This window comes from Schistocerca americana, chromosome 2, assembly GCF_021461395.2.
Source record: "Schistocerca americana isolate TAMUIC-IGC-003095 chromosome 2, iqSchAmer2.1, whole genome shotgun sequence".
Taxonomy (NCBI): domain Eukaryota; kingdom Metazoa; phylum Arthropoda; class Insecta; order Orthoptera; family Acrididae; genus Schistocerca; species Schistocerca americana.
The window spans coordinates 729,288,780-729,309,640 of record NC_060120.1 but is presented as its reverse complement, the minus strand read 5'-3'; the positions used below and the strand labels follow the sequence as shown (position 1 = coordinate 729,309,640).

The following is a 20,861-nucleotide window of genomic DNA, read 5'->3' as shown; positions in this document are numbered from 1 at the left end:
TATAGAAAATACTGGAAAGTTTTAAGTTAGGCACCACTGTTGTTCCGATTATTATTTGCTCGAAATACATCATTTCACTGTGACTCTGTTCGACAATAGTGGATCATGTCTATTTCAAACTACATTAAGCTCTGATGGATAAATATCCTTTGCTGCACTGCAGCAGGTAGTCCACCACAAATTTGATAATACACTCCAGGAAATGGAAAAAAGAACACATTGACACCGGTGTGTCAGACTCACCATACTTGCTCCGGACACTGCGAGAGGGCTGTACAAGCAATGGTCACACGCACGGCACAGCGGACACACCAGGAACCGCGGTGTTGGCCGTCGAATGGCGCTAGCTGCGCAGCATTTGTGCACCGCCGCCGTCAGTGTCAGCCAGTTTGCCGTGGCATACGGAGCTCCATCGCAGTCTTTAACACTGGTAGCATGCCGCGACAGCGTGGACGTGAACCGTATGTGCAGTTGACGGACTTTGAGCGAGGGCGTATAGTGGGCATGCGGGAGGCCGGGTGGACGTACCGCCGAATTGCTCAACACGTGGGGCGTGAGGTCTAAACAGTACATCGATGTTGTCGCCAGTGGTCGGCGGAAGGTGCACGTGCCCGTCGACCTGGGACCGGACCGCAGCGACGCACGGATGCACGCCAAGACCGTAGGATCCTACGCAGTGCCGTAGGGGACCGTACCGCCACTTCCCAGCAAATTAGGGACACTGTTGCTCCTGGGATATCGGCGAGGACCATTCGCAACCGTCTCCATGAAGCTGGGCTACGGTCCCGCACACCGTTAGGCCGTCTTCCGCTCACGCCCCAACATCGTGCAGCCCGCCTCCAGTGGTGTCGCGACAGGCGTGAATGGAGGGACGAATGGAGACGTGTCGTCGTCAGCGATGAGAGTCGCTTCTGCCTTGGTGCCAATGATGGTCGTATGCGTGTTTGGCGCCGTGCAGGTGAGCGCCACAATCAGGACTGCATACGACCGAGGCACACAGGGCCAACACCCGGCATCATGGTGTGGGGAGCGAGCTCCTACACTGGCCGTACACCACTGGTGATCGTCGAGGGGACACTGAATAGTGCACGGTACATCCAAACCGTCATCGAACCCATCGTTCTACCATTCCTAGACCGGCAAGGGAACTTGCTGTTCCAACAGGACAATGCACGTCCGCATGTATCCCGTGCCACCCAACGTGCTCTAGAAGGTGTAAGTCAACTACCCTGGCCAGCAAGATCTCCGGATCTGTCCCCCATTGAGCATATTTGGGACTGGATGAAGTGTCGTCTCACGCGGTCTGCACGTCCAGCACGAACGCTGGTCCAACTGAGGCGCCAGGTGGAAATGGCATGGCAAGCCGTTCCACAGGACTACATCCAGCATCTCTACGATCGTCTCCATGGGAGAATAGCAGCCTGCATTGCTGCGAAAGGTGGATATACACTGTACTAGTGCCGACATTGTGCATGCTCTGTTGCCTGTGTCTATGTGCCTGTGGTTCTGTCAGTGTGATCATGTGATGTATCTGACCCCAGGAATGTGTCAATAAAGTTTCCCCTTCCTGGGACAATGAATTCACGGTGTTCTTATTTCAATTTCCAGGAGTGTACATCGTAGTTAAACGTGATGACACTCGATTAACATAAAACGAAGTATTCTACACTGAATGTTCATGCGTAAGAATCGTATCTACTATTTTTCGTCACAGGAACGGACAATTTCCCGAATTTCTTTCTTTTCGAAGGCATTGTCCACTATGAGGCGCTAGAATAACTACGCGAAGACTACTCAGCACAAACAATGAAGAATACTGTCGTGGGACTTTTTTCTTGGCCGCAACGGCTTTTCCCACACTGTGTGTGTATGACTGAAACTGTTACTGTCAGATGCTTTGTTCGTTGAAGGAATATCTGGAAAGTAAATTGAGTATCCACAGGTAACAGGTAGCGCAGGAGAGTGTGTGGTGTTTGTCAACGCTGAGTGTGTAGCTGCTCGATCTCGATGTGGCCGTGTGTTGCAGCGGACACGGCAGCGGAGGTGGAGGTACGCCTGCGCACCGTGTCGCGTCGCGGGGAGAAGTTCCTCACTGTTTCGGACACGGCGCTGCGGCTGGACGTGGGAGCCGCCATGGTGCTCTTCCGCAACCTCGAGCAGGGAAGCTCTGACATCGGTACGTACCTCTGGTGTCCACGTGACCTTTTGATGATTCTTGCGCTACTTCAAACAGTTGTACTCCAGGGTGGCCACACTAGCGTCTTCTGTGGGGTTTCCTTCAAACACTTACAACATGTATAAAAACAGATTTCAGGAACTTTGGACATTTATTCTTCACATCAAAACATTACAAAATGTCCGTATGAACATGGGTCCGAAAATCTTTCGTTAGGAAGGTTATTTGTGAATTTTAAAACTTCCCTGGAGAACTGAATGTTCCAACAAATGTCGATCTTGCAGCCTGTCGTTGATTAATTCACTGCACGATATTTCGACTGGACACCTTCTAGTCATCTTTAGGTGAGCCATCGAAAACTTACGAAGACTTGCTCCGTTCTGCCCATATAGCTCCCTGCTAGTACTCCGCGCATGCGTCAAAATTCAAGTTTACAGATGGACCACACTTCACGGCGGCAGCGCCCTCGCTGGTGGAACCACGGAACCAAGTTGTCCTCTGTGCAATCGCTCGTCGCTGCCGCTGGGGCACACTGTCGTCCCAAAAAGACGTAGCTGTAGTCAGAATCACAGTTCTATCATACTCCATTGAATGTCCAGTTAAAATACAGTGTCCGGCAATAGTCGACTTGCTTGGTTGCAGAAGACGCGTGCAACATTGATGTTCAGTGCAGCGTTCTTTCACAGTGGTTGTGGTCTGTGCTATATAGCCCGTACTACACTGATAAGGTATTTTGTAAATTGTTGCCTTCCGCAATGACAAGTCGTCCATCACCGATCCCAAGTTGTCTGCAATCTTAGATGGTGGACGGAAAATGACTTTCACTTGAAATTTGCTTAGGATTCTTGCTACTTTAAACGAAATGTTGTCCACAAAAGGAAGAAAAACTAAAGATTTTGCCGGCTTTTTCTCCCCTTTATCCACTTCCTGATTCTTCATTGTAACTGACAGTACCCTGTCAATCTGCTGGGTAGAGTATCCATTCTTTCTAAACACCGTCTTTTGGTGGGCCAACTCTTCAGGTAAACTACCTAGGTCTGAGACAGTGTGAGCTGTGTGTATGAATGTGCTTAAAGCACGATCATACTTTGTGACGAGTGATGACAACTTGACGCACGCAAATATTAGTACAAATCAGTATGAGTGGGCTTATGATAAACTGAATGCCTCAGAGAACTATCATTCTTTCGACTAACCAACACATCCAATAAAGGCAGAATGCACCGAATGTTCTTATGAATGGACTTGAGATGGCGAAGAAACTCCGTAAGTTTATCTCCTCTACGAGGCTACGCTATGAAAGTATAGTCTACATAACTCCAAAATAAATGTTCATGTGTGTGAATTCCTAAGGGACCAAACTGCTTCGGTCATCGGTCCCTAGACTGCACACTACTTAAACTAACTTAAACTAACTTATGCTAAGAACAACACACACACCCATTCCCGAAGGAGAACTCGAACCAACGACGGGAGGGGCCGCGCAGTCCGTGGCAGGACGCCTGAAACCGCGTGGCCACTCCGCGCGGCCTTCCAAAATATAGTCGGTTTAAGTTCCGCTGATTCAAGTGCTCTCTCCTCGAAATCCTCCATAAAAACGTTGGCCACCAAGGGAGACGGAGGGTTGCCCATGATGACGCCGTCAGTCTGTTCAAAACATTCTACTACGGGGTAACAAAACGGTTTCATTCCTTTGTAGCCTCCAGTACCACTATGCCAGTGCCTTCACATAAATTTCGTAGCGCAGTCGTGTCTGGATAAGTTAAAGTACTACGCTGAGGAGGAGTTTTCAAAAGAGCACGGCAAGTTTCCCTGATTATTTCTTCTGCAGCATCCGAAGGAAGGCGCCATAGTGGCCGGACGGATTCTTCAACACTCACAAAACAAATGAAAGTGGCGCTCGAGGTGTAGTTGCAAGACTGAGTCCTTTGTTTAATCCAAACAGCGTCGCACCGTCCAAATTTTTCTCCGTGCAATTGACAATGGTACATTACCTCTTGTGGCGAAGACTGCTGTGACAGGAGACGATCAAATTTTGACATTTATTTACAGAGACATTCATCACATATTGTATTAACTAAAATATTTGATAGCATTCGTCCTGGCGCGGTTCTAAGTTGTCCACAATTTCGTCGGAAGGTTGAACCCATCGGTCTTTATGTTGGGACCGTCCACCAAGTATCGGTTTTTAAGTTCACTTAAAGCCCATAGCTCTTTCCAAGCTGTCTTCGAGTCGAAGCCTATTTTCCAGGAAGCTGACCTGGATTTAAACCGTTTGTAAGTGCTAGGTCTTGGTGTACAGGGAGTTCTGGGTTGTTTAGGATTTTTCTGTATGATCTTGTGGCTAAGTGTGGTCATCTAATTTTAGGGGGCACCCTGAGTGTTCCAGAAATTATCCACATTGTCGCCTTTGGTTGGACGTTCACTTTAGCTATGTGTACACTTCTCATCCAGATTGGCGAACAGTATTCAGACAGTTGTAGACTAGGCCTAATGCTGAAATCCTCAATGTGCTCATTCCGCAGCCAAATATTGTTCCAAACAGTTTAGACAGGATAGTGTGAAACAATTCACTCCACGGCCACATGCAGTTCGAGATAGTTTCGATAGCACAGCATTAAAAGGGATTTTACTTTCTGTTTTGTATCTTCTAGATGTAAGTTATACGTTATAGTGCGGTCTAATTTCGCTCCCAAGTATTTAGACTTATCCTCAGGCATGATACGTTTGCCATTCATAGAGAGTTGCAGTTTCCTATTTGTATCTCTGTTGTTAAGGTGCATCACGCTGCTGGTCATTTATTGGGGTTTGGATGTAGTAGGGAGATGTGAAGGGATTTATTATTCACGACACAAAAATGACACATTTACCAAACACATTTACATACAAGAAGAGTTATGATTCATGGCAAACACATTCACATTTACAGCAATTGCTCGAAGTGAGCACCTCCTCCTTCCATGCATCCCGTAAGCCTACATTCCATACTTTAGCGCGAGCTGTGGAAAACTCCTAGTGGGTTCTGTGTTAATTTTTTGTCATATCCATCTGCGATACGCTCCCTCTGAACATTGACATTGGGTAGGCGAGTTGCATACATCAAGGACTTTAAATGTCCTTAAAGAAAAAATCCATTGGATTCAAATCTACTGATCAGGCAGGACATCCAATGAATTTCCTCGACCAATCAACTGTTCGCAAACTGGTTATCGAGATGCTAGCGAGCTATACATGTAAAGTGAGGTGGAGCAGCAACAGGCGTGAACCACATTCGTTGGATGACATCCAGAGGCACGTGGTCAAGTAAATGTAGCGACTCATGTCTGAAAAACGTCAGATACATTGATCCAATAAGACGTTGCGGAAAGAAGCTAGGGCCAGTGAGATGATCAAGAATGATTCTTCGCCACATGTTTAGGCTAAACCTCTGTTGTCTGTCTTGTCGCGTTTCATGAGGAATTTCGTAAGCCCAGACGTGATTATTATTATTTTAACTGAGGTTCCAGTCACGTGAATAAGGTATATACTAAGAACTGCAGAAAGACAGCATATTGCCCCAACAGTTGACAGAAAGTTCTTCTTGACGGATAATTTGCATCATTTAATCTTTGAATTAGTTGAAGGTGATATGGATACTGAAGATTTTCATGCAGAATTCTCCAGATCGTCGAGTGATTAGCGCCTTAGATTCTCGCATCTCTCCTTGTACTTGTTGGAGTTCCACTCCGAGTACGTAGAATCTACTCAAGCTAATACGTTCGCACATAGCGTGGTCTCGTACAAACTGAAACACTCTCTTCAAATGAGCCTGTCTCCCGGAACAGTTGGCGAAACCGTATGAACGTTCCTGCACAAGGTAACTATCTCGCAGGATAACGTTAAGCATGAGGCTGCCGTGCTGCCTCCGCTTTCCCATCTACTAGGCGGTACTTGCTGTGCATATACGTAATTTTAGACACTGAATACGTCGTTATGATGGAAGTTATTCTAAAACAGAACGAACGACAATCAGACAAAACAAAACAGTTGTACAAGCAATCCTCAACAAGGAAATGAGTAAACATGCACGTTTGAGGTAAGTTGCTCAACCAGGAGTCACTGGAGGACATACCTTTCATCCCTCTCCAACGAAGGATTCTCAGACCCATGTTCATATGAACTTTTTGTAATGTTTTGATGTGAAGAATACATCCCTAAAGTTTGACACATGTTTCATTCACCCTGTAGACTATATTCTTTCCAGTACCCTCACAACAAATCCGTCTACCATTTACTGTCACAACCAGCGATTTTACAGATACGTACCGTTTAATATCGCTTCTTAAATAGTGTGACCTGATTTACAATTTAATATGAGTCTTCCAGACTGCGAGATACTGTTTCCTCGCAACTCAGTCTCTGTGTGCAACGGATCAGTGGTGAAGTGGAAAAACCGATTACTGCAAATTATCAAAAGCTAATCAGCCGTTACTAAGCGTGGGTGTTTAGATTTACGAGTTGATCGGCCTTTTCGTTACGAGAATTGTAATCAGGTCTGATGGCCAATGAAATGGCAAAATGGTTCAAATGGCTCTGAGCACTATGGAACTTAACATCTGTGGTCATCAGTCCCCTAAAACTTAGAACTACTTAAACCTAACTAACCTAAGGACATCACACACATCCATGCCCGAGGCAGGATTTGAACCTGCGACCGTAGCAATCGCGCGGTTCCGGACTGAGCACCTAGAACCGCTAGACCGCCAATGAAATACTTCGCCATATAAGGTCTGTAAAATTATTAAAACAAGCAGTGAATTTGTGTACCATTCCGCTAGTCTGATGATACGAAACGTAATGAGTGAGCTTGAGGCAGACATTAAATTAAAAAAAAAAATGTATTTTTTAAAATTAATGTTTCATAAGCACATCACTTCACCAAATGTTAGAAAAATGTGAACTTTTATGTCAGATACTCTTAATTATTTACAATAAAATACATTCCTACATTGCTACGTACCTCATTTCCACATACTACGCGAATACAACGTACCGGCTCACAGAGATGAACAACCATATTCTGTCGAGACTCAGGTTCACATGATGAACAACTACAAACAACGCTGTTGAACTGACCAATGAGCATTCGTCTACTCCGCTATCCCTTTTCGACGTCTTTGTTTTTACTTGCATATATTCACGTACATTCATTTTGGTATTCTACTGGTCAGCATAACTTTCCTTTTCAGATGAAATATGTTTGATGCACTTCAGTTTAAGGTCACTCGCACCGTAATTTAAGAGAACTCATGAAACATAGTACTAATTTTGTTGTCTAACTTTTCCGCCACAAGGATCAGGATGCTTTTCCAGATTTCACTGTTCGTGCCGCTAGTCGGTGCTCTTCAAGCGGGAGCAGACTCCAAACAAGCGTATTATTGCTATTATCATTGTCACTGTTAGTTTTCATCTGAGTATTGACTTGTGCGGCCATCGAGACACTTAAACCTGCATATATAAAGTAAAATACAGTTGCATCACATCAAACGATGACCTCCATTTCAGTTAAAATGGATGTAATAGATACTGTACTCTAAAGTCTTTCGTGCGTAACAGCAAGGCTATCAAAGTCTCCAAGGGCACCAAGTGTTAACCAGCTGTTGTAACAGTTATTTTGTAGTATCATATCTGTACAGGCATCCGACACGGTGTGGATGGCATCTGCTTCCGTACTGCAGTCGCACAATGAGGATATCACCAACCTGATGTAGGTGTTTCCCGTAGCAACTGTGGTTGAACATTAGGTGTGTTACAGTGTTCTTAAATCACCTGGGGCAGTGATTATTCTCTCGCTAGAACTTAGTCACTAGTATTGGGGTCATTTTGGCATAATCTCTACCTCTGTATTTGAATAATTCTTACCATTTTGGCTTCCACACTCTGATTATTATCGATAGTTTGAAACAAGCATCTTCCATCCTCTACAGGATGTTCGGAAATTCAGTTTACAAACTTCTAGGACTTGTAAAGGGAAGTGAGTACATAATATACTGAATTGGAACCCATGTCTGAAAAACATAACGTACCGCTTCCGTGCTACATTCATTTCAAACATGTTGGTAAAGCGACCACTTTAGTACATCATTTGTTTTACAGTTCCACTCATTAAAATTCAAATAAATTGCTCGTGTACTCGTTGGCGGATTCTCTTCAACATGATGCAGTACAGTCTCTTCCAAATCGGGAGTGCGGTGTCTCCTTGCAGCACCAGTCACGCCTGCTGGCGGTGAAGGTACCTTTTTCCAAGCCGTTGCGTAATTGTGGCGAAAAGTGTATGCGATGGAGTCGGACGTTGTGGAGAACGATCTTGATAAAGGCGACAAGCAGCTCTTTCATTACTGTGAGCTTCGTCATTCAGAAGGATTATGTAGACATATTCCACAAAGCTGTACTTAACCACGTTGATCTAACACTCACAAACAAGCGAATGGGGCTCGAACCACGTTAGAGGGGTAGAACAGACGCCAAATGACATTTCTTGATGCAATAATTTACCAACAGCCGTGTGTATTTTAGACATTTATTTTATGAGCTTCTTATATGCTACATGTTTCGGAATTACATTGTTGCCATCTTCAGGCCCCACACTTTATGGTCGTATAATCGCTATACACGGAAGAAGCCATATAACTGGATTCGTGAATCAAATCGCTTTGCAACAGCTCTTGGTGGCCACCAAGAGCTGTTGCATAGTGATCTGATTCACGGATCCTGTTATATGGCTCCCTCCGTGTATGACGTGTGGGGCCTGAAGATAGCGTCAATGTATTGCCGAAACTGGTAGCATATAAGAAGTTCATAACCATGTTTTTAAACGGCTGTAGCACGGAAACGGTACGTTTTGGACATGGTTCCTGTTCAGAATATTATGTACTCACTCCCTCCACAAATCCTTGAAGTTTGTAACGGGAATTTCCGAACATCCTGTATATCGTGTGTGGTAAGTAACATATTCCATTTCTTCATAGGATATTTCAAAACTATGGGACTGTGGGTAGTAACTGCTTACACAGGTGTAAAATAAAAGCTGACGTATTTTCCAGTGATGGCGACGAACAGCTTCCTGAACGAGAACTCGGTGTCACTGGTGCGCGAGCTGCGGCCTGCTGTGGAGAGTGTGGCGGCCATGGTGCTGCGAGACGTGCTCAGCAAGGCGTTCCGCGCCGCACCGCTGCGCGTACTCTTTCCTGAAGACGCCAAGCACTGAACGGCAGAAACATTCACTGCCGCCCAGCATCACTTCCTCTTCTCACCAGACTCCCTCTCTCGCAACACATGTCGTCCTATTTGGCAGCTACGTGCCCGAGGGGCTCCTTCCATCCCCTCAGGGTTTATCAAAATGGTGTTTTTATCTCACTGTGGCCCTTTATTGCTTTCAGACTCCATAGTTTGAATCCTGCGCTTCCCGTGGAAGTGTTAGAGAAATTGAATCATAACACAGTGAAAATAGTTACGTAACATTAATGATATCAGCTTCCTGTCAAGCCAGAAAGAACGTGCTCTAAGGAACACTGTTTCATTGCTCGTAATACACTAAAAAGTAAATATGAAGACGATCGAGTGATTATATAATAAACTATTATTGTAACTGTCATTGCCCGAGAGTGAATAATGTTTGGTTTCATTGTTTACTTAATTATAATTTTTTACTTAAGACTGAACGAACTGAGTTCCATATAGTTACGAGGGACATCACAATTTTCATACGTCATACCTACAAAGTACAAAACATATAGGCTCTTATTTAATATTTATTTTTATTTATGGCTTATAACTGTGTGTACTGCAATTTTGTAACTTGTTAATTATATTAAGAATAAAACTTCATTTAACTGATACTTTTATTCCTTCAGTCTTAAATATTTGATACTTGATTGTTACATCTCCAGTCTCCTTTACTGCTACATGTCTCTTCGCCTGTTTCTTGCACGAACTAATGAGTGTCTATAAAATGGTATTAGTTTTGGCTTTCTATTTGCTTTCTTTCTTACGATATCTTCTTTTCAACTGTTAATCTTTGTATTTCGTTCCCTGTCCCTGTCGAACATATTGTTCCCAGAAAGCTTACCCAATACTCTAACCCTTTATTCTAGTAGTTTAGATTTCTGTTTTCACTAGTGTTAGAGATTCACTTACACATCATAGATGGGATGACTATTCTCCAGAAATTTTTTAATAACGTTTCCAGCATTAACTTTCTATTAAGTAATAACTTAGTTTGTTACAACGGTTTCGCTGATGTATTTGTTTGTAACTACATTGTTTTAGGGTCATTACTCATTCGTAAAGAATATTTATTCTTTTACTTTACTGTTGTTCGATGTCATTGGCCTCGATGCTGACTCCTATCCCTCAAAAGCTGAGTAATTCACACAGGTGAACTTCGCCAGAAAATATTATAAGCATTCTATGTAAAAAAAAAAAAAGTTGCTTGTATGAGAGAAAACTGAATATAATGATTTCTAAAACTTTCTCTTCATGTAACATGTAGGGAAAAGCCGCCTAATTTGGGAAGGAATTTTCAGTAGATTATAGAAGAAAATAAAAACCATTTATGTTGGCACAAACACTAAAAATACTTTATTTAACACGTTAGAATGATGATGCATATTCAGTTTCTGCTTTCGTTACAGCTGTGAATTATATATGCTGTAAAACAAATAATGTTGCAAAACGGTCTCTCTTGAAAATAGGTTCCTATTTGGGGAGGCCTTATGAACGTTGTATATAAACCAAGAAGCACCTGCAGTACCTTCAAGACACCTATTATAAACACATGTCTTGCTTGTAGAGCCAGCACATGCTGCGTGTGCCCATTTCATGCATTTTGAGCATGGAATCCAGTTATTCCAAATTTGATCGTCCGAGAAGAGCCATGCACGATAGACGCACTCAACATCTTCACTGTAGTCGCTATCTTCGCTTTCATCAGACAGTTCAGTGTCATTTGCTTCAGACTCTGATGAAGATTCAATGATCCTCCGTTTCTTGCTAGTCGATTTATCACTGCCAGGTGCATGGTTTGATGCTCCGTGGTTACCATGTCCTGCATTCGTAATTTGCTTCGGTTTTACCATCATTTGTTTTGAGTTCACAAATTGACGCTTATGAGAAGACCCAGTGATAAGCTGAGCAGAACCAGTGCGGGATCTTCTGGAACCTATTTGGCTTCTAATTTTTGGAAGAGGGTGCAGATTCCAGTGTTTCAGGAACGGCTTTCTTTTAGATCCCCACGGAGTCCCTTGTTATGGATCCTCATTTGCAGATGGACTATTCTCAGGAAGATCAGCCAGTTCTTCTATAACAGCGGATCGGAAACTCTGATTATTGATTGGGAACAGAGGTGCGTTCCGGAAATAGTTTGGAAACATGCTTACACTGGCCAAATTAATCACGTCGATATTTCTGACATGGGTGAAGTGTTCATCCACCTTTCGCTGGTTTCACATGGAGCAAGAAGTGGCGAAAGTATTGCGAAAAAATGCCTGTTTGTATCCACCATGAAAGATAGCATGCAAAAATGGAAGAGCGCCGTACATTAATTCCATCTTCATTTTCTTCCGTGGGAAGATCATCAGAGGCGGTATGAAATGCCCCAAAGGGCTCATGCATGTGACTACAGTAATGAATGCACCCCTTTCAGCAGCCCGTAGAGAATCAGTCTGCTTTTGCCCCTTCAGTGCAACAATTTTAGTGTGCTTATGCTGCACAAATATGATGCCAGTGTCGTCAGAGTTAAACAATTTGGCTGGGTTGCTCTTGACTGAATGTAAGGTTGGCTCATAAATGTCAAAAAACTTGCTGACAACTTCAGCTGTGAAACCCTTAGCTTTGGCGAATGAAAGTCCTTGGGGAGACCTAACAGAGAGTTCGGGATTCCTTTTTAAGAAGTTGCGTAACCATTTTCTACCAGCTTGCTGTTTTCCTTTCAAAAATGGGATTTCAATGATATTTCTTATAGCAAGCTGATAGGCAACTCTATGGACATATTTCTAGAGAGACCACAGGATCGCCGCTCCATCAGGATGCGGTAATTCTTCAAGTCTTCTTCCAGTTGCAGAGGAGAAATAAGTTCCCTTCCTATTTTGGTATCTACAGATTCATCTGGGCATTTGTTGCCTTTAACACAGCGTTCCAGCGTTGTTTGAGGAACACCGAAGATGTGAGATGCTTTATAGCTCCCCATGTCTTTACTGAACATAGCTAAGCCAGAATGGCAGCCTTCATTTGTCTGTGATCAGAACGTTTTCTAGGCGCCATCTACAAAAGAAATGTAATTGCTAGGGACTCTTCCTCTGTTTAAATTAGAATATTTTCTTTGGTATGCCATTCAGAATATAAAATGAAAACATATTTACAGATATATAAGCAGGATTTATCTAAAACTAATTTTATAGAAAGGAAATGTGATTACACATACATGTAGACAAACGGAAAGCTACAGTGAATAATTTGGGATCCCAATTTGAGAAGCTCCATATTAGCAATTTTAGGCTTCTCTAAATTAAGGTACCTGCACATGCTACCAATACATGTTCCATTAATGTACTTCGCAGTTCGTGAACAACGAAACTGTTTATGTCATTGGAATCCTAAGGCGGTATAGATTTAATGTACGTATAATTATTTAATCATGTGCTCAACCTCTCATAACATATTTCCAGCTTTCTGACGACAAACAAAACATTCAGGATGTAAACAATGCTTTTCTTCTTGTAGCAGCGCAATACAAGGTCAATCTATTGAAAACGTCAGCTTCCAAAGTCACTCACATGCCTGTCCTCTTGTTCCAATGTTCGTTCCAAGATGGCACCGTTTACTTCACAGAAATACCTGACCTCGCAAACTGAGGAACCTCCCCAGAACAGGGGACTTTTCCCTACTTAGGTATTGTATTCTATTGCTGAGCAAAACTGACTGTTGTTTGGCCTTGTGTTACGCAAACGAAATGTGTCGTGAAATAAAATATTAAACTTTTTGAATACAAAATTTGAAAGAAAAAATTAATCTAATTAAATGCCAAGAGAAATGTACTCAATGAAAACTATGGAACTAAAACTCAGTACCGAAGCACATTTTGGACGATACGTAATATGAATTACAATGTTAGACTAAGAATATCCACAAAAGTAAATTACTGCTCTACTCGGAAAAAATAACTGTTTTCACTGAGAAGTAATGTACTTGCCAACGCGACAGCCAACAATCCTGTCTAGACACTGTTTGCTCGAGAATGCAAGGTCAGACCTGGGCTGAAATAAAACTGACTTACCTCTTGCTCAGCAAGTTGATTTTGTGTCTGGAGTACTAACGATCTCGAAAACAAATACAAATCAGCAGATGCAGAAGCTAAAGGTAAATAATCTGCTCCAAATTATTTTTTGTCAGAAAGAATCTATAACCTCGTGTGGCGTAAGGTGCAATGCACAAATAATAAAAATTCAAAACTGTTCTGTGAACCACGGAGGTGGGTTTTGCTTTAAAAAATCGTTTTTGCGAAATAAAACTTTGATTGTTGAGAAAAAGACAGCACAACATAAGAAGATTAACAATTTCAAAATTATTGCATTACAAAAATTGCAAACATACTTTTAAAATTCCTCCAAAATCTTCTCCATCAATATAAATAACAAGAAAGTGTTATAAATGTGTTTTCATCTCGATGATAAAGTATTTCAAATAATTTCTCCGAGATTCACAAATAATAAATCTCTTTCACTGAAACTCAACTTCTCGCTACTGTGGTCCAAATAAGAATTTTTCAGCGCCGCATAGCTGACTGATTAACAAGTCAGTCACAGATCGAAGTAAACACAAAGTCAAGGATCTCATTCACTGTTACTACAGTGATCTCATTCCTCTTTGTCCCAATACATTAAAGGTGAATTATTTACAACAGCAGAAAATTTATGAGAACCTTACAGTATTTCTCAATAAATATATTTAAATTACAGATACATCTATTCAATGATCTCACTGTTAACTACAATATATTGGACGTCAACGAAGACTGATATCATCAGAAAATTGATAGAGCTAAGATGATGAGTGCAGAAATGAGGTTCATTCGTAGGTTGGTTACAGGGAGGATTAAAGAAGCAAAGTACGAGGTCTTCAATCAGTCATTCATGAAGCAGATCAATGAAGAACCACGTTGCTAAACAGAAGCGAAACCCGTCTAGGGGCGGAATCACATAGTAAGTCACTCGCTTATCCGTTTATACAATGTCAGCAATGCAAAGCATCAACAACATACCGAATGCCAGATGTAATCCATGTCCGAACAGAATAACTCTCAATGATATAGAAAGTAAATTTTTTTTTGTTTGAATTATGTAGCGATATTTTAAACTTTTTTGGTTTTCTACGTCGAAAATTTTCGAGTAATCTAGGACATAAAAGAGCTTCCTATGTTTCGTTCAATGTTTCTCCTCATTCTGTCTCATTGCAGATGGTTTTTTTCTGCAGAAAAACTAGCTTTCATAAATTATAGTTTTGCTTTCGACAGAGTTCAAGTTTTGAGGGTGTTACTTCGGATCACATTTTGCATTATATTTGACAGAAATATATGCCTATATGCCTGAGATTACATCGAGTATTTCATGTACCTAATGTAAACAGACAACCGCTGTATGCAATGATACGAATGTTTCATTACCACTCAGACAGGTGTGCTAATGAGACGATATTACTTATTTACAGAAATGTTTTTGAAACACTTAGTGATGTAAGCGAGAGAGATGAGCAACATCATGGTGCATATTTGACGACACATAGCCTCTGGTTGCGTTCCGAGACGATTTTGTACAACGTCAGCCTTTTGGGTTAGGAAGTGTGAGGGAGGCCGCTAAGTCCAAACTGTGTCGAGAAAAGAAAAATGATGCCAGTCTCAGCCGTTCTGTAGAGATCTACTTTACCAGGAAGGATACCTAAGACAGAAGTTTTACTGTCTTCCCTGTGCTAAGGGCAGGGGAACAGCGTACCTACAGTGACCAATTGGGTTAGCAACATGAGAGAAGCCGAACAGGAGACAGTACCCACCTGACGAAAAGAAGACCAAACAAGCGGGTCTTCTACACCAGTAGTGTTGCATGTACGTATGTAACGACACACTTTGTGAAAGATGAGCACTTACAGGAAACCTTATTCACGGTAATTGTAACACAAAATGCGTAATCAACATCGATCAGAAGTATTTCCACGACGAGTCGTTAAAATGCCATACGCACTTGACAACATCCGCATAGCACCTGGCTCTGAAGCCTGCGCAATCGAGTTACACAGTCGCTACTGCAGACCACGTCACAGTGTTCAGGTAAATACTCTGTGTGTAGCAAAATCCTGGAGCAGTAGTTTTTCTGATTTCTTCCACATTCAATAGAATGTAGTGCATTTCTTTTTGCCACACTTTGTTCATACGAAATTCGAAAAGAATATATATAATTTTTACCAGGCTTCCCTTGTCGTTGTCCATAAGACCAAATACTATGCAGGGTCTCCCAGGAAGAATGGTCAATATTCAGGGACATGACAAAAACGATAGTTCGAAGCAGAAGGAGTCTAGCAAACAAGGAGTGTAAAATGCATACCTTAAGAGCTATGAGCACCTTTTGATACCCGATACTGTGAAACAAATCTCTTCCATCGCAAGCTTTTGCTTTACATATTTCGTGAAGCTGTTTCGTGAGGAGATGATGGTGGAATTTGAACTTGCTAAATGACAGAAGGAAAACTGACTTTTAAAAAATTGTATTGCAGAAACTGAAACTTATTGTCTAACTATCACATTCATCTTTACAATACTTATCTTGGCAATTTTACACTGCCAAGTGATTAATTACTGAAATGATAAAAGAGAGGTAAAATCTGTAACCTCTCAGTGCAAGACATGTGAACTGATAACTCTACTCACTGTCGTATGAACAACCAGCTAACTAACCAAAACCAGTTAAGAAAAAATTAAACTAAAGCTTCTCGTTCCAAACACAATTACACTCAAGCGAGGAATGCAGCGGCAACTTTACCTCACAATCTTCACTTGTCCAGTTAATCTTTGCCAAATCACATTTCACTATTCTTCATTGTATGGATCTTTATCTCTGTGCTCTGCAAGCTATTTGCAACCGCTCAGTAGCACAGCCTACAACTGACTCTCTCACTAGCTTAGCTTAGAATGCCAACTGTACTGCAGCGGCAATACTACAGATAGCCAAAGATCACAGTGCTTGTGCTCAGAACCTCTGTGGCGTCAAGTATCGACCATCGAAAACTATTGTTTCAAAAATGTTTAGCGTACAAATATGAAATATGTCAGATCCAACGAAAATATAAAGCTCACATTGCTTTCCTTGGATATCAAAAGTAAACTAGAAACATTACGCCGCCTAGCATCCATTTATGTCAATGGGGTAAACACGCACTGTCGTATGAAGTATTTTATGAAGAATGGACCATTTAATTAATCTCAGACGGAGATTGACGGAATGATAGAACAACTTGTCACCATGTTAGATTGTAGCTAACACCATGACCCATCACAAGACTTACAACGCAAGACTTATCTGTTAAAGATTGCGTGATATGTCGCCAATAGCTTCACTGTTTTATAAGGAATGAAGCGTTTCTACCCAGCCCCTGGCCCCAGTCTTTAGATGAGATCCAGATGAGACATTACTCAAAGGGGCGGCAAGAATTTAGCGGTTTACAATAGGAATAATTTAGGACAATCGAACTGTCGCGACATAGGGGATGGATGATTTTACTAAAAACTGCACACGACAATTTACCTTATTGAATTCCACCCTCTTTATATTTACCTGCAGATCTGCCTGGTGTTAGGCCATTGAGTAGGCTGGCAGACGTCATTGTTAGGAAACAGAATCCGATCAGACCGCGCAGTTTAATTGCAAAATATTGCATACAGCCGAGACATGATAGGAATGAATATGTCCTGCGGGTTCGGGAACTTAACTGAAAAGTAGTTAAAAAGGACATTAATTATTTCCGATCGTTCTTGTCCATTCGCCGCCGCCATCTCCTACGTTTGCCGCTAACATGTAGAGAAAACAGCACAAATGACTAAAAGACAAGGCAATGGCTTGAATTAATAACGTAGCGGACACAACACAGATTTAAACAACCTTTATCACACAATTATAGATACACTGATCAGTCAGAACATTACGATCACCGAGCTACTACCCGTCTAGGCAACAGCAGCGTTACAAGACTCCTAGTCAGGTACAAGCACGGAGCATGTTGTACCAGTGAGCGTGCTGTCCGTGTGTAAAATGGGGAAGGCGCGCGATCTATCTGCGTTTGACCGAGGGAAGATTGTGATGGCCCGGAGGCTCGACACAAGCATTTCGGAAACTACACGACTTGTCGGGTTTTCGAGGAGTGCTGTGGTGCCGTCAAGTGGCGAAACCAAGTAGAGACACGTGCATACGCCGTCGGTTTGGGCGGCCACACCTCATTACAGATTCGGACGTCGTAGTCTGGACAGATTGGTGTATCAAGATATGCAGCGAACTGTGGCGGAGCTAACATCATACTTTAATGCTGGGCAGAGCAAAGTGTGTCAGAACACTCAGTGCACCCAACACTCCCAATCATTGGCCTCCGCAGCCGACGACCCATACATGTGTCACTGTTAACACCACGACTTCGGCAGCTATGACTGATATAAGCACTTGACCATCGGCACTGGATGCTGGTACAATGGCAGAACGTTGCATGACGGCCAAGGAGTATCGTACACTGGTTGCAGACCACGTACACCCCTTCATGACGATCGTGTTTCCCGACAGAAGTGCTATTTTTCAGCAAGATAATGCGACATGTCACAAGGCCAAGAGTGTGATGGAGTGGTTTGAGGAACACAGTGACGAGATCCAATTGATGTACTGGTCCTCCAACTCGCCAGATCTGACCTCGATCGAACAAATATGCGATGTGATTGAACGTGGCGTCAGATCTCATCGCCTCCTTTCCCGGAATTTACCTGAATTAGGTGACTTTTGTGTGCCAATTCCCTCCATCGATCTATCAAGACGTCATTGCATCCCTTCACAACGCGTCGCTTCTGTTATCCGTGCCACGTGCCAGAGGTGGACCCACAGATCATTAGGTATGGTACGTGGACCCCTATTCGTACCACACTTACCCACCACATCTTAGATGCTATAAAAGAGGAAGCGGGATGGAATCATGGTTGGTAGTCACAATTTGTAATTAAGACAGTTTATTGACATTACATCTTTTAAGGAATTTGACAATTACAAATTGTGGACGAGCCACTAGATAAAGCTTTGCAAATAGAGTTAGAAACCCAGCGTACTCAGTACTCAAATAAACAGTCCCTTAAGAGAAAGTTATAAAATACTTAATGTGCCAGGCATTTATAGAAACCTTAAGCATAGCAATTATCAATTACTTCACATAGCCACTTCATCAAACTCCTTAAAACCAGTTATTACATTAATATGGCCACACTTAACATTCTTCACTAAAGTACCCCTATAAACTTACTATTTCAATCCGTTAAAGAAGCACTTGTTAAAAGGTCAGTTACAAACTTAACGTTGCCGCGCACTAATACCCCTCGCTTTATTTTCCCTTACTAAGAAAACAGAATTACTGACAAACTTCAGAAAATCAAACTCCCATATAGGATTTCCCATAAAATACATATAATGAAAACAGTTACCAATAAAGGATGACTTAATGACACTTCAACACTAGTGCCAAGCTAAGATCTAATTACATAACATCATAGAACCACTTACATAAAAAACTACAGCAGAAACACCGATCTTTAAAAATGGATGTTCACGTGCTCAGACATGTTAATAAAAGGCTACTAGAAAGAGCTGCGCAAGGAACCCAGCAGATGCTATGCAATTTAAAGTTTATTCAGTTGCCAGTCGCTAATATTTAAGGAAACAGGTTCGTATAAGAACAGGTTACATACAATATATATTTATATATCCATCAGGTTAACCTGCCTTGGTGGAAGGAAGATAAATACTAAACTTTAGAAGGCGGTATGTGAACAACTCCCGGTAGTGGCCAGGTTCTTAAACACTGCCAAGCCTAGACCTTCGATGACATTTCACTCCCCGCCAAGGAGCTAGCACAATTAAAGGTTTTTGCTCGAGTAACAAAGACATTCCAATAACTCTGAAACATAGAAACACTCGGGAGAACTTTTGACTCGATGTATGGGTAAGCGTGTAAAGGAACACGTTACACTACTGACAAATTCGCAACTTTGACCTTAAGCATTTTACACATGGACAACTGTATTGATAGAGTGCAGGCTTTGAAAATACCAACATAAAATCATTTGATTACAAGAAACACAGAGCACTAGTAAAACTTCTGAGAAAACTTTCAAATAACGGCCACCATTAAACTAGGCCAACTGAACTCTTCCACATCATCTTAAAGTTCGACTATGAAAGTCTCACCATAATGATAAAATTTAAATGCCTCTGAGTGCGTCGGTCAACAAAACAATTACGACCACTTACTTCATATCACGTACACAATACGAAGGAGCGGGTTCCGCAGCTTCACCGCTTCACTTCAAATTTTGTTCCCAGTGAAGTCACAGAACTTTTATCTCCAAGCTGCCCATGTCGCCAAAACGCCCGACCAATTTCACACCACAGCATATAACGGTCATCACGCTCGTTCGGCACCCGTTGACATTCGTCTCCCAGCGAATGTCACTAGTTCTCCAGGTTTACCCGTCGAAGGCTCACAACCCCCTCGCTTCGCCCGCCAACCCGAAAGATAAGACACGCGAAAAGCATATTATTTTCATGTTGCCTTTTAGTAAAGAAAGACAGATGTAAGATAAGAAATAGAAAACAAAATATTTGATGAATGAGTTGTTAACTAAACTTTACAAATACACTAATTTCTTAAAAAACATTCAGGATAGTTGCTTGACTGATAATTATGCAAATGAAAACAAAATAACTTTTGTGTTTCAGTATTTGGTGAGAAGTCAGTTTTTCTAATCTTCTTGGTTCATTTCTGGTTTTGAGTTATTTGCCTCTTCCCAAATGGGATCAGCTGAAGGGAAAAAAGAGCCAAGTAGAAAAAACCAACCGAGCAAGGGATGTCTTCATGCGTTCTATACATTTAGTCCTCCGACTCAAAGCTGTATATTTACTAACGTATTCATGAGGCATAATCGTGCTTACTGCACACGCAGAATCTCAGATTTTACACACTTTTCACTATTTACACACATAAAGAAATCGGCGCTTTGAGTGTTCAAAATTGTGTTCTATCTACACGGAACTATTTTTTTCGATAGTTTATTTCTCGAGAAACATTTTGTACATAACAATAAAATGATGTCGTCGGGGATTGAATAGAGGTCGGGTATCGTTGTGCGGCGGCGAGTGGCAAGCGAGCGTCGGGTGTTACAGGCGACAACAGGTGTCAGCTGGGGTGCGGGGGCGTGAACAGGTACGGCAGCCGCGGAAGACAGCTGCCGGTCGTTGCACAGGCCGGCTGGCCTGTTGTCCTTCAAACCGCTCGTCAAGGCGTACATGGAACATTCATAGTGGCAGTATCAGTTTTTCATTAAGACTTGGCACTCAGTGCTGCCCTGTGACGAATCTGATTA

At 42.2% G+C, this 20,861-nt stretch overlaps 1 protein-coding gene across 1 annotated transcript in view; it reads left to right on the top strand.

The window, feature by feature from the left end:
• The window catches only part of LOC124595328, a 55,293-nt gene extending 45,243 nt beyond the window's left edge, over positions 1-10,050 (top strand). The window contains exons 5-6 of the mRNA XM_047134030.1: positions 2,027-2,176; positions 9,259-10,050. Of these exons, the coding sequence (XP_046989986.1) occupies positions 2,027-2,176; positions 9,259-9,422 (314 nt within the window). The 3' untranslated portion in view covers positions 9,423-10,050. The remainder of the gene's footprint in view (positions 1-2,026; positions 2,177-9,258) is intronic.
• The last annotated feature ends 10,811 nt before the right edge of the window (positions 10,051-20,861 follow it).